The 15,254-nt window shown below is 36.7% G+C and overlaps 1 protein-coding gene across 1 annotated transcript; it reads left to right on the forward strand.

Annotated features, from left to right (window-relative positions):
- The first annotated feature begins 2,528 nt into the window (after nucleotides 1-2,528).
- On the forward strand, nucleotides 2,529-14,293 carry rskrb (ribosomal protein S6 kinase related b). The gene is made up of 13 exons (XM_038273915.1): nucleotides 2,529-2,853; nucleotides 3,743-4,033; nucleotides 4,127-4,210; nucleotides 5,059-5,127; nucleotides 5,714-5,783; nucleotides 7,301-7,408; nucleotides 9,671-9,711; nucleotides 11,041-11,068; nucleotides 11,286-11,375; nucleotides 11,522-11,610; nucleotides 11,762-11,872; nucleotides 11,959-12,072; nucleotides 12,148-14,293. The coding sequence occupies exons 1-13, from the start codon at nucleotides 2,824-2,826 to the stop codon at nucleotides 12,370-12,372; spliced, it is 1,350 nt and encodes a 449-aa protein (XP_038129843.1). The 5' UTR covers nucleotides 2,529-2,823; the 3' UTR covers nucleotides 12,373-14,293.
- The last annotated feature ends 961 nt before the right edge of the window (nucleotides 14,294-15,254 follow it).

Below are 15,254 nucleotides of genomic sequence, written 5' to 3' on the forward strand. Positions count from 1 at the left end.
TTGGATCCCGAGACAGTTTTCCAAACTGTTTTTTTTTTTTAAAGGATGTTTTTTTTTTTCTTGTTATCGACTTTGACAAAACTTTTGTATACACATAGTGTACACAAAACAAAATTTCAATACATACAGCTTTTTGACAGTGAATGAGCAGCTTAGCATTGGAATGAACATTTCTATTTATAAAGTGCAGCAGTGATCAAAATGTAAACAGTGTAGGAGAGAAATGGTGCAAAAGGTATTGATGTGGATAGTTCAGAGCAGTGCAAAAAATAGATATAGTACAAACTGTAGTAGAAGATAAGGGGTTTGCAAACTTTCATATCCGAAGTGCCATTTTGTCCTAAGTCCAGCTTAAAAAAAAAAACTAAAGCTGCAAAACATGATATGACTTTTTAATCAAACAACACCTATTATTATTGTTAAATATATCATAGAAAATCTCCTGCCATCTTAAAGAACCAACATTTAATTTGTATTTTTAGCTTTTAAAATATGAAAAAAAATAAAAAGATTCATAGTCATTTAATCATTCAGGCATGATTTTTTTTTTTTTTTCTTTACGGTATTTGATTAAAAATATATTTCCAAACTAAATAAAAAAAATACTTTACATATTTTTCATTATATTGATATTTTGTTGTGCAAATTCAGTTCAAATATTGTTTGTAAGAACAGTATTTATTATTACAGTAGGCCTACATTAGTTAGTTCTTATATCACATTAGCCATTATTGAGGGCCACTGCAGATGGTCAAAAGAGCCTCCCGTGGCTCAGGAACCACAGGCTGTAGACCCTTGTTATAAGGCCTTGCTGAGGTCAATAAAAACTCAGCGATTATCAATAGATGTTGATACCTCCTCCATTAGTTCTGTGACAGCCATTGAAGCTGACCTATTGGATTTAAAACCACACTGATGTTCATTTAACAGGTCATGCGTGTATACAAAGCTATCAAGCCTGTTAACAAACAACTTTTCCAGTATTTTTGAAAATTTTGAGAGTATCGAGATAGGTCTGTAGTTGGTGAACTGATGCTTATCTCCTCTTTTAAAAAAAAGGTACCGGTATTACTTCGGCAGTTATCATTTTACTCAGGAAGATACTAGTCAGAAAAGACTGATTACAAATATACATGAAGGAAGTGACAATATGTTCAATGATATGTTTCACGAGGACCGTATCTTTGAATCAATTTGACTGTATGATCTGGTTGAACTGTAAAGTGCCTTGAGATGACATGTGGGGTGCGATTGTGCAATGCCCAGGGAGCAGTGTGGGGTTAAGGAGATTGCTTAGGGACCCAGTGTGCAGGCTGTGGGGATCGAACCAGGTACGTGGAAACCTTCTCAGAGCACAAGTGCACTGCTCTCAGTCGCGTTATCTCTGGTGAGCACATGCAGCCCCACTCAGCCCTAACATGTCCCTAGATGGATGGGTATTAAATGGACTGTCCTTGTAGAGCTCTTTATTGAGTCCAACGACCTCAAAGCAATCTATGTTCACACTTCTGGTTTCTGGAAATTAGATCTGTTCAATCAATGCTGGACTGGCCACTGGGCATATAGGGCATTTTATCTTTGGGCTGAACATTAAATATGTAATGTATTAATCTTTATTGAATCATTTATAAATATAACAAAGAATAAACAATGGTTTATACTAAAAAAAGGGTCTTTATCCTTCAAACAACATTCAGAAAAAGGCTCTCGTCTGAATGAAAAGGTTATAGTTATTTGAAACCTCTGAATTGCATGTATATCTGTTGCTACGCATCATTTTTTGAACCCAGTCCCAGGGGTGGCCATGGCCACACGTAACTAATCATTGGCCACCCCTACCATTTTTTCCCCTCTAATACAGATGGTGGCAGCAGTAATACTCTCAAGTGAAGTATTCAAAACATTAAAAATTTTCATATATTAACAATTACTTGACAACAAATACAATGTGGTTAATTGTGCACATCAATATACTAACATTAAAGATTATAATTCATGCTCTTTTCAGAACTAGATTTTGTGTTATAGGGGGTAAAGAGAAAATTATGTCTCTGAAAGTCATCAAGGAGTCTTCAGTGAAATCATAGATAAATAACTATTTTATTAAAAACTTAATAATCAATTTGTGTCTATATAAGTACTTGTACATATACATTTTATGCAGAATAATTGTTGATAAAAGTAGGTAAGTAATGACAAAGGAAGAGATGTTTGCCCCAGAACTCTAACCTGAAAGACTTGTATCCACTATACCTTTTATTTAGAAAGCACGGATGTTAATATATATGCGTCTATTTGTTAGTAAAGGCTGTAGTAAAGTATAGTTTGTCTTTATTTAGAAAATATGGATGTTGCGTTTGTTGATTTTCCTGATGCAAAAGTGTAGATTGACCCTGAGGTTTGCCCTCCCCAGTGTACATTGGTTATTGCCTGGCAACCCTTATAAAAAAAACTTCTGGCTACGCCCCTGCCCAGTCCAGCCCTGTGTGAAATGACCCAGAAGACATAATACAGTTTAATGATACTGAGCAGCAGAGGGAGCCACACGTCTAAAACCGTCGATGTGTGGGCGGATTTGCTCTGACGTTGCCCACATTCGGGATTAACTTGTTTTTATGTCGCAATATCCCTCGTATATATATTTTTTTCCCTTTTGCACAGGAAGGTCAAAGCCGATGATGGTGAGAAATATCGACAGGATCTGTAGACTGTTCATTTGAGAACAATCTTTTCGCTTGAAATGGGACAGAGATGTCCTGTGGCGCCTGGCCAAGGAGCATCAGACACTGATGTCCCGACACCCCGATAATACTAATAGGAGCAATGGGGGCAGACGGAAGTAAAACCAGGAAGGTGAGTGGAATGGAACTCCTTGTTGTTAAGGTGTCACGTTCTACGTGCTTCCCTGTTTCTATGGCGATGAGCTGGTCTCCAGGATACGATTCTTCCACAACCAGAATGGAGATCATTTTAACCTTTCCAAACTAAAGAACTACATGATGGTAAAAAAGGAAAAAAGAAAATAATTCTACCTACCAATTGTTTGTAATTTGAAATATTTAGGCCTACTTCTCTGCTTCTTCATAATTCACTGTGTGGGGTAAATAAATGGCATTAATTGTGGGACTGTATACAAACAGAATTAGTTCTGGTATTCTAAATATGTTACAACTGTAAAATAAAAATAAATTAGGTGCACAATTAAGGAATAACAGTGATTTTCTAAATGTAAATTACACAACATTAACACTCAACAACCACTGAAAAAAATAATGCATCTGCTTTTGGCATTTACTTAATCATATTTAGTTACTTTAACACAATTGTTTTTTCATATCCTGCTAACATAAAACAATTGTGTTTTATAAAAGGTACTAAATATGATTAGGTAAATGCCAAAAACGGTTGCATTATTGTTTTCAGTGCAGTGAAAAATGGTCATCTGTTGTTGTTCAAGTTCAAGCTATTTTATGGTCTTTATAGGGATACTTGTGCATTATGTTTCTCATTGAGATCAATAAAATGTCCAGGTCTTCTGAGAAAGAAAGAGACTAAAATCACTGACCACACACAGGGAACAGTACACCTAATGACCTTAGAACAGGTAAAATTAAAGGAAACACTGTTGAAAATTATAATTTAATATAAATAAAAAATGCAAAGAGGATAAAAATCCTAAAATGATCTCTGATTGTTTACAATTTTGAAAAATATCTCTGCTCCTGTGCTTCTAATTTGTCAGAGGACCGCCGGAGGGGTGGAGGATGAGCACATTACATCAGGATGGCGAGGTCTCCTCTCCAGTGTGGGCCTGTCTATCCCAGCAGGCCTCTGCCGCCTGGCCCCACCAGCCCTCCGTCTGGGCCAGCGCCGGATGCTCCAGGGCAAAGCCCCTGAGGTCCCTGAGCATGTCTTGAGGTTGGCGGGAGTGGGTCTGGGCAGGCCGAGGGGAGAATGGAGCCTTCCAGGGTTCGTTACCATGTTTCTGCCTGAATTCCCCCACAGACCTGTGCCAGGACACGAACACTTTCAGGTAAAAATCACAGTTCAAAAAACAATCTCCTCTACTATAGTCTATAGTCTGCTTTATCTTCCTCACTCGATCTTTACTCTTTCTTCTGGCAAGGTGCTTGGTTACATCGCTAAAGGTTCGTTTGGTCCCATTCTAAAAGTGAGGGACAAGTCCAAACAGAAAACATATGCTGTAAAGGTGAGTCTGCTTTAATCTTTATTTTAAATGGTTTTATTTGGCCTATTAGGATTAGGAAATAAATACTGCTTTTATCGTTTAAGTCAGAAATTCACATTCACCATAGGTTATTATTTATCTAACAACATTAAGCATATTACTGTATATGACTGTAAAGTTATATAGTGTATAAGCAATGCAATTGTACAGTATTAATTCACAAAAACTTTTTTTTTTATCTACTTTTTTATTGTTTAACACCTTGGTTCCTCCTTACACTGTAGTATTTTACCGTTTAACATGTCCATAACCTCTTTTTATTTGAACCTTTTCATGTTTTTTCAAGTTACAAACACACATTTCAACCCCTTTCATTATTTCTTTTATGTAAAAAAAAATCTATATGTCTGTTTGTATTTTGATCCTGTTAGTCTGACATAAAATGAAAAATGCAGTCTGATAAATTTTCTCCAACACAGTGAAACATTTTTAACACCTACAGAATTGAATATAACTCTCTTTCAGATAACATTTGGTCCCACTCCAAATAGAGTAAAACTTACTCTATAGCCAGTGTCAAGTTTTCAGTGTTAATTTTACTCATTTTAGTGTCAAAATTCAGAAGATCTCTCAGAGACTGGCGGCTAATCAACAACCTAGAGTGTAAAAGTAACACTGCATGGCTATCAAAATTTTCACTGACTATTAACTCCAACATTTAAGCAGATTTACACTTAGTATATTTGTAAATCCTCTAGTAAAATATGTTGACTTTAAATGTTTAATACCCAATGTTTTGCTATGAAAGGACCCTAAATTAGCACTTTAGCTTTATCTGTTTTATTCAGCACGGTGTTCATGTCCCACAGGTTATACCTAAATCAGAGATTTTAAGACTGGCGGTGTTGGAGCAGTCTAAAGAGGAAGTTATAGTTCAGGTAAGCAAATTCTGTAAGGTCTTCAAAAATATTCCGATCATTTTTCTCTAGATGCATGAACATTTCTTTCAGTAAGTTCATGTGCAGTCTGTATCTCCTGCTTAGTAAGGTTTACATTTAGAATATATTTTTTTAAGAGTTTTTTTGTCTGGTACCCAGAGGGGGATTTAGGAAATTTGGGGCCCTAGGTAAAGACAGGCATGGGGGCTCCGAGACACACTTAATATTATAAGTATTCTGATAGCATTTTTGAGAAAGGATTTTTATCAAAAACATAATTATTGTGCACAAATAAGTGAAAGCTGTATTAACCTTACATGTAAAGGGAGTTTTATTGGGCCTCCAGTAACTTGGCTACTGCCTAATTTTGCCTAATGGTACATCCGCCCCTGCTTGTGCCTTTTATTTACGTTATAGTTCCATCGTTGATTTTAAAAGTTTGAACGTCTCTAAGACCTAATGGAGTTTTATTTCTGACACACAGAAACAACAACAAGAAAAAAGTCTGTTAAAACCATTGAGCAAAAAAGTGACCCTCATGATTGAGCTTTTTACAGATTTTAATTTTTAACCTTTGCCCCCGCAGAGTCAGGTTCGCCACCCGTTTGTCCTCGACCTCCAGGACTGCTGGCAAACTCAGCGCCACCTTTACATTAGTGAGTCAGCCAGCTAGCAGTGACCCACTCCTACCCAGATCCACAACCTAAGAACCCCTTTCTTTGCCTTCTGTCCCTTATTTAGTAGTTCTATCCATGTTTATCTCCCCACAATCCCAAACTCAACACCTAGAACCTACTAAAGCTTGTAGTTGCCTCCTCACCATGCCAGCTCTGCAGCATGCAGCTGTGCTGCTCTTCTCTCTCCCTCCAGAGAATTTATCCCTTTTTTTCCCCGTAATTATTCACTGACTCAGAAAGTGTGACCCACTTAGTCCGCCTCCCCACCCCCTGTTAAAAGACAACTGCTGTGCAATAAAAACACATGCTACAATCAAAAGGGAAGGGCTCCACTGCATGATTTAAACCAGAATGCTTTTTTTTATTCACATAGTTGCTGCAGCTTACTTGTTTAAACAAAACCGGAAGAGCATCTCCTTTATTATGTTTTGGAAAATTGCTTTAATGTTCTTCCCTTTAACACAAGTTTCCCATCTTCTTGTTTTCCACCAGTGTCTCTTTATTTCCTCTTTATGTTGCCCTTCACTGCTTCTCATATCACCAAACTGTCGAGGCTCATTTTAAAGGAATAGTACACCCAAAACATGATTAGCCTTCATTTTCTACTCACCTCCATGCTGAACAACACTCTGGAGTACTTTTTTGATATCTCAAATGCATCTGGAGATCTGGGAGGCTTCTTGCTGTCTGCTGACATTCAAATAATGGAGGTCCATGGCGCCCGAGACAGAAAGGTCCATAAAAGTCCACAAAAACGTGTCAATATTCCTCCATACTGCTCGTCCAATGTAATCCAAGTGTCCTGAGTGGGTAGCATCCAGAATTTACTCGAAACGAAGTCATTTAGAATGTTTTTAGAGCATAAACAGTAGTGTATAGGATTTCCTAATAGCGCCCCCATGCGCGCTCACGATTCTACGGAAGCCGGCAGACCAAACCGGAAGGAAGTGCGCATTCAGCGTCTGGTCTGCCGATAATGCAAGCGTAGAAGAAGAAATGTGCTGTTTACCTGTGCAAAGAAAGAAACAACGAAAGAAAAATGTCTGAGGACTTCAGTGTTGAGGAAGAGCATGAGTTCTTTGCCGAGCTGAATGCGCTGGTTTGGTCTGCCGGCTTCCGTAGAATCGTGAGCGCGCATGGGGGCGCTATTAGGAAATCCTATACACTACTGTTTAGGCTCTAAAACGTTCTAAATGACTTCGTTTCGAGTAAATTCTGGATGCTACCCACTCAGGACACTTGGATTACATTGGACGAGCAGTATGGAGGAATATTGACAAGTTTTTGTGGACTTTTGTGGACCTTTCTGTCTCGGGCGCCATAGACCTCCATTATTTGAATGTCAGCAGACAGCAAGAAGTCTCCAAGATCTCCAGATGCATTTGAGATATCAAAAAAGTACTCCAGAGTGTTGTTCAGCATGGGGGTGAGTAGAAAATGAAGGCTAATCATGTTTTGGGTGTACTATTCCTTTAAAACCCATTCTGCTTCAACAGTGTGCGACTACTGCAGTACAGGGGACCTCTACACCTACTGGCAGATGATTGGTCAGTTCTCAGAGGAAACCGTGCGGATATTTGCAGCAGAGTTGGGATGTGCTCTAGGTTTGTGTGCTACATATTACTATAAATATGTTATTTATGCTAATTATATGTTTATATAAAAGTTAAAGCACAAAGTTAAAGTTTGTTTTATTTTGCTTTTAGTTGAACGGGATACAGGATTCATTTGTAAAAAAAACATGTAGGAATATAAAATGTAGGTCTTGGGAATTACAATTTATTTTGAAGGTGTTGCGCTTTATCAAATGTGAGGCAATATATTAGTTTTTTGCTGGTTTTACTGTAAAAATAGGCCTTTATCTTTACATTTAATTTCACTGTTATTTGGTGTTTGTCTTTAAATTAGCTAAATTATATCCTTTGCATTCAGTGCTTCAAAATATATATTTATATAACATATTTATACTTCTTATAAACTGGGGAATAATATTACTTAAAGGAAAAGTCGGGTCAGCAAAGAATGATAAATGGATCATTAACTATAACTAAAACTTATATGTCCGCTATTATTTGAATGAATTTAGCGTTAATCAGTAAAAAAATTTAAATAATACTTTTTCCACAAGATCACTGAGTCCAGGATCGGACATTTTTGCCCAAATATAGTAACACCTCACTCCTGACCTCTTCTGGCAGTGACATCAGGGTGCGGTAAGCCTAGCCCCATTCTCCCTGCTTTACAAGCAAAATCGATGGAAGCTACTAGACGCATCTGCAATCAACAACAATTAAATAAGATTTTGAGAGGTCTTCATTGAAATTTGCGAGAACTATAGTTAAACAGACAATGCCCACATGCATGCCAGTTGGATGTTGCAATACATTGGGTAAAAATGAAAAAACATTAGTTATTTCACCTTTCCGATTCATGATCCTGCACGGATGGCTTCGTCATTGGATTTCCAACTTGAAGAGGGAAGATTAGACATTGAACTTCTGGCCAGAGAAAAAACACGTAATATGTAGCCAACATTTTGAAGAAGAATGTTTTCATGATGACCTGGATGATAGCGCGTTTTGACAAACACCAGATACAGCACTGGGACTTGCTCAACAGCCGATACCACACATGACGTCACAAACCTGTAGGTGACAGTAGTGCTCTTTGACAAACATGGATGCCCTCAGTAAAGAACATTCAAATGAAAATTACTCTTAATTAAAAAAACTTAACATTTATCAAACAGTATGTTCTAAATTTATATTTATTAGAAGTATTTTCAGAAGTTTGTATTCTGAATATGACCGGACTTTTCCTTTAATAAGACAACAAGGCTAGAAAAAATAAATAGAACATTTTAAGACCTGGATTTGAAAAACAGATCTCTGGAAATCTTTTCTTTCACAGCAAGCACCTGAAGGCACCGTAGTCAGGTGATTTTGATGGGGGGGGTTTTGTTTGTTTTTTAACCAATAAATCATTGTTCAATAGTCTTAGAGAAAGCAAATATAGTTTATTTTTCCAAATAAAAATCTTTCATGTTATATAACAAATCTATACATTCTGCTTGTAAAAATAAGTGTTTAGATATTATTAGACACCCAAAACCCAAACTGCTCTACACATCATCCCTATTAAGATTATTACTCCAAACAGCAAATAAAGTTGATAATTTTCTTTGATTGCTCTCTACGCTTCTGATCATTTAGAATAAGGTTAAAGTTATAAAAATATTTCAACCGGTTTTAAACATTTTCTTTTTGGTCTAAGTGTAGTTATTATCAAAATGGTTAAACTGAACTGCTGCAGGATCTGCTATGGATTAAAGCAACAAGTCATCTTAGAGCAAAGCTGTGCCAGTGTGCGCCGGAGTGCATCCACATTCCTTAAGAGGAATTTTCGGTGGCCCTTGATCACAGTTAGAAAACTGAGTGTGCCATTGATGCAGATACACATTTAAAATTAAACCTAGGATTCAAATGTTACTTCCAAAAAAGATACAGTAAAGTTAAAACCTTGAAATGAAAAGTTTAATTTGCAACACCTTTTTTTTACCCTTTATCAGTTAATTTTGACCAGGCAAAGCTGCTAGAGTTTCAGATCCTTAGTCTACAAGGACTTACAGATCTGGTTTCTAAATAAATTGGACTGCATTGCTTGTTTCAATGAAATATTGCATGATTATTTCATTGTGTTGCTTGTTCATTTTTAAACAATAGCTTTTGCTATTTTAATCAAATAAAAATTGAAACTTTTTGCCCCAGAAGGACTTCCAACATTTTTGGTCCTGATAAGATAAAAGTTTGAAACCCCTGCTTATTCTTTTTCTTCATACACTAACCTTGTTCCCTTTTTTCATGCAGGGTTCTTGCATGACTTTGGGATCATCCACAGAGATGTAAAGGTGAGACAAACAATTAGCTACATTGGGCCTATAATTTTAACCCTCTATAAATAAATATGTGACAAATTAAATGAAAACACATCATTTTGTGAATTTAAGAAAGAAAACTTATATTTTATATATGAGGTTTGTTATTTGAGAGTTTTTCTCTCACCTCTTGTCCCTCTTTGAATCTTTCAGATGTGACCTAGTTTGGCTTTTTATTTGCCTCATTCATCATCTTACTGTATTTTTGTACAGAGCTTACTAAGCAGTTATTTTTCTTGATTTAACGTGACCCTGCAAACTGAATACTCTGTTAATCAGTGTGCAAAGCAGATCTATTTACTTGTTGCATCTTTTGTGCGGATATGAAACTTTGTTTCTGTTAATCCTCGTAAAGACGGTTGTTTTTCTGTCCTTTCTGCCTCTGCCAGAGGTTCTGCAGCCTGTGGCTCTGCAAGCACAAGTAGCTCTTTAGGCTTTTTACAAAGGCTGTTCATAACTTTGTGTAAGCCTGATAGAGAACCTACTAATATATGCAAATAAAGAGCAGCTTTTCCATTCTATCAGGGGATTATACATTAAATTTCACAACAAATTGACTTCTTAGGATTTATATTTCAAATGATGGTTTTTAAATGTTACATGCAGTACATGCTGTATCTGTTTTAGGTAGCAACTTGCAACAGCCACAACAGCAATGAAGAGACAAAGATGACAATACGAAAGAGGATAGAGGGGACCAGGGAAATTACAAAGATCATTCAAAAGTGACAAAAAACACATATACTAAAACTGAGTTACATTTATTGGCATTGATTTCAAAAAGCTAACAAAAATCATAAAATAATGTATCTGCACTCACCACTATACTAGTCCTAAAATATCCACAATGCTCCTTATATGCAACTTTACATTAAATGTAGAATATGATTGTAACTGTGGTTCATTGAAATGTGATTTTTAAATACGTTTGAACTGATAATAGCAGGATTCGGTTTATTCTTTTATTTTTGCCCATTTTTTTCTCAGTAATTTTTTAAAACCACAGTGCAATAAACTGAGAGTGGGCAGGTAAAATATAAGGAAAAATATATAAAAGCTCCAATTCATAATCAATGGATAAGGCTTCAAATTCAAAGACTTTTTAACATTCAGAATGACTTCCATCTTTCTTCTCCATCTTCATCCACCTTATGTGTGATCTCCTTCTAGATATTTGATGTTTTTTATTGTTTCCACTGCATTGAAATGCTATTTTGAAACCTGTAAGATGACAGATGTTATAACAATGTGTTTAAACATACAATTAGACACACATTAAGAAATTTAATTTCTCACTTCCAGATGGAGAACATCCTGCTGACAGACAATGGTGAGTGAAACAGTGAATCAGCAGAGGGCAGCAAACCTCTGAGCACAGGGGCTACTGCAGAGTCTTTGCTGTCTATTCACATTTTAATCTTTTAACAATAAGGTTATGTTATATTAAAATAGGATGTGTGCAGTTTTTTTTTTTTGTAACTGTTGAATGTCTTATAGGGAATCTCGGTAGATGCTTATAATGATTCATAGAAAATTATCCTTTGTAGGCCACCTTCGCCTTGCTGACTTTGGTTTGTCCCGTCGCTTAGAAAGAGGAGGCAGAGCCTTTACAATCTGTGGAACCATCCAATACATGGGTAAGGAAAAACTGCCAGAGCTGTGCATGCTAAAATGCGTGAATACACCAATATTTAGAGGGTTGTTTTTTTGTTCTGAAGTAAGGGTGAGAATGTATAAAAATAAAATAATGAAAGAGTGTTACGATGTTTTTTCTGCTCTGCAGCCCCAGAGGTGCTCAGCGGTGGACCATACAACCACGCAGCCGATTGGTGGTCACTAGGAATTCTGGTTTTCTCATTGGCTATTGGGAAGGTGAGCCCTTGTTTCCAATGTGTCTTGAATGATAATCAGGTCAGGAACAGCTAAGCTGAATTTTAGCCATAAAAACAGAAATGTTCTGGTTTGGGTATAATGTAAGATCTTTGTAAGAGTTAAATAAATGTGTCTTAATGTGCCTGTGCAGTTCCCTGTGCCTCCTGAACCTGACCACTGCAGTATGCTGAGGAAAGTCAGGAGTTTTCCTTATGAAATGCCCCTCAGCCTCAGTTCATCGCTCTCCATGTTAATAACAGAGGTCTTTCCTAAATATGAAAGCATGTTTCTGACTTAGTGTGACTAAATTAATAACTAAAAAGTCATAATTTGTTATTTTTTAACCAGCTTTTATGCAAAAATCCCCTGCGCCGCCTGAGGACCCTGGAACGTTTCAAACGTCAAACTTTCTTCTTTGGAACATCCTTTGACTTGGACCTCCTTCAGCGTCAGCCAGTGGAGGTGACCGGGACCGTCTGGTTGTAGAAAATTTAGTTGTTTTCTTGCTGATCTAAAGGGAGTTTACTCCTCTGTCAGGTGATCCTGAAGCTCAGAGAGAGACCAGACCGTGCTGCCAAAGCTCGAAGGGGCCTCACGTTGTCCCTGCAGCCTCTGAGGGGCTTCGACTTTGATTCGCTGCTCAGCCCCGCCACCACGCCGGACACACAGCTGGATGGGGATTCACGCACCGCTGTGCTGCTGCCTGGCCCCTCGCTGCAGCCCCTTCAGGAAAAAACTCCACGCAGAGAAGTGTTTGTATAACAGAGCATAAGTCTGGCAGCAAAGTGGAAAAGAAAGCCCTGCATTATGTGTAAAGAAAAAAACAACAGGCATCTGACAGAAAAACAGAAAATTAAAAATGATGTATTTAAGCACAGAGCCATATTTCCCCATATTAACTGTGCTTTGCAAAAGTACCCCTACCCTTTGAGCTTATTAAACATTATCTCACACTGGATTCAGTTTATGTAGTGAAAAATTAATTTTATAGACACATTTAAAGTAAAGCAGTAGCACAAATGCACATAGTTTAATATATTTTAAAAAGAAAAGCTTTATTATGCAATTGATTTAATTTAACCAATTGGAGTGAATACTCTTGTAGGTTTAATTAAAATGTGTTTCCCCATAGCTGGGCTGCTAATTTCTGTTGCATATTTTGCTGTAAATCCAGCTGGGGGTATGACTCTTAACAGCTTTGCACATCCTGACTCTGAACTATTTGTTGAATAGCTGAATCAGATTAGATAGAGAGCATCTGTGAGCATCAGTTTTAAACTCTTGCCACTGAGTGTCATTTAGATATATGCAATGACTTTAACTAGGCCTTTTTTAACAAATAAGCAGCCTCTAAGAGGTTTTTCTCCAGTGGTGCCCTGTAATGCTCCTCCCAACCTTCTATCAGCTCTGACTTTCCCATTCCTGCCAAAGATAATCTGTTCTACAGCATGATGCTGCCAACCCTTGGGTATTCAAGGTTAGATGCACTGTTTGTTTTCTAAAGCACAAAACATTAATTTAGCATGCATTTGAAATCTCATTACACCTGATAACTTCTGTTTTTATGGCACCATCTACATAGTTTTTCTCAAAATAAAAAGTTGGCTTCTTCTGCTTCCTTTAAGAGGCCTTCCTTCTTACAATGCTGACTTAAAGTCAGGGTTTATGGATCGGAGAGTGAAACCTTAACCTGAAATATGTTCCAGGACGAAAATCTGAAGCCACAGAAAAGTAGCATTTATGCAGAGATTAAATGACACACCAATTGCCCTGGATCCATTAAGAGAAAACTTGGTGAAAACACTGGCTTTCATTTTTAATTGAAAAAAGAAGCACTATTATGCTTCTTGACCTTGATCCTCACAATATAAAGATGTAATGTGAGTAATTTAGGATTCATGGGTACTTTTGCACAGTGCTACAATAGTTTTTTTCTTTATTTTTCATGTTAACCTTTTCGCACTTAACATGTCTTTAGTAATATTTGTTCAGTGGTTGTGTGCCATCACTCCTTCAATGAAACATCCAGTGCTTCCTCATAGATCGCGATTTTTAAACATTTGTGGTTATTTGTCATGTTTCCTTTTTTTTTAAAGTGCACAAAAAAGCTATCCATCTGTTATTTAGTCATACCCTAACTTTATGTCCAATGCCCTGCCTGCAGATTTTACTGAAGTGAGAACATCTCCATTGTTCTCAGAGTGAAGTAAACTAAAGCCTTAGAGTGTGAAGGTCATACTCGTTACTCTGCATTAATGCTCACAACCTGTGACTCAGGGGTGCAATAGCTGGTTTTATCATGATAACTTTACACAGTTAAATGTGAATAAACAGCTCTTTGACATTCATCTGTTTTATACCTACCAAGGCTATTTTCTACTGCAGGTTCCTCACTGACCAGATACATAAATATATTGTGATTTTTAAATGTGATGTTTACCCAGATTGCTTCACACGCACAGTTCAGAGCTTAATCTCTCGGTCACAAAATTCTTATGTACATATATTTATATATGCTTTATAGATAATAGATCTATAAATCTATATCTATATAGATATAGAAGCCTATTCCTCTTTATAAAGTTTATATGAACATTTTGGAGAGTATTTTCCTTGTGTGTCATGATGTCTTATTGCATTTGCCATGTAGCACAAACAGGATATTAAAAGAGTTTTTCTGATTTATTTTGCCTTTGCAGTGTGTTGAAATGATTTTGACCGGAACCCTGAAGTTCTGCAGCACTGCACCACATTATTTCAGCATTTCCTTGCTGAGTTAAGAAATCACATTTTTTTGCATTTACTTAGTGGATTACTCAACAAAACCTACATTTTGAAATAATGTGCTGCTTTTATTTAAAGAGTCCACTTTTGTTTTTTCTGCCATGCTTAAGATATATATTTAAACAATTTATGCAAACACAGTACCTAATATGGGCTTTTACCTACTTTCATTGTGATTATTAATACATGTTTTGGAGGGCACTTGGGAAGCAGACTTTAGAATTTATCCACTGACAGTCTTATTAAACATCAAATCTGAAAGGTTTTTGATGTTTGCTTGTAAAAGTGACAATTATATTTCATTCAGTATTTACTTAACTTTTTTTTTTCAAAGGAACATTTATATTTTAGGTTTATATGTCTATAACCAGATCAGTATTTTGGCTACAAATTTCTGTGTCTAGACACAAAACACATTCAATGACCCGCTTGCTCCACAAATGGAAGGTGTTTGTTTTAAGCTAAAATAAAGCTACACTACCAGTGGGTTCTCTGCTTTTATTGGCTTGCAAACTCACACGAAGTTATGCATCATTGTGGAGAGAAAGACAAACAATATCCATGATTTGTGGACTTATATTAATCTTCAAAACTTAGTACATCGTCAAACTTCAACTACTTATATTTTCAGTGTCTAAATCAGCTTTCCCCATCTGGACTGACATCTTTGCCTGTTCTTCTTCAAAATAAAAATAAGCTCAATAAAGATTGTGCAGCCATTGGTTTTAAAAGTCATATTGCAGTTTCACAAATTTCAATAATGTAAAAGCACCTCTAAGGCATGTAAATCGTAGCTCTGGCTGCTTGTGGTCCTGCTGGAAGTTGACCTCCATTCCAGTTTGAATTCTATCTCACTGGTT

This window comes from Cyprinodon tularosa, unplaced genomic scaffold, assembly GCF_016077235.1.
Source record: "Cyprinodon tularosa strain WSP-4 unplaced genomic scaffold, ASM1607723v1 ctg9, whole genome shotgun sequence".
Classification (NCBI taxonomy): Eukaryota; Metazoa; Chordata; class Actinopteri; order Cyprinodontiformes; family Cyprinodontidae; genus Cyprinodon; species Cyprinodon tularosa.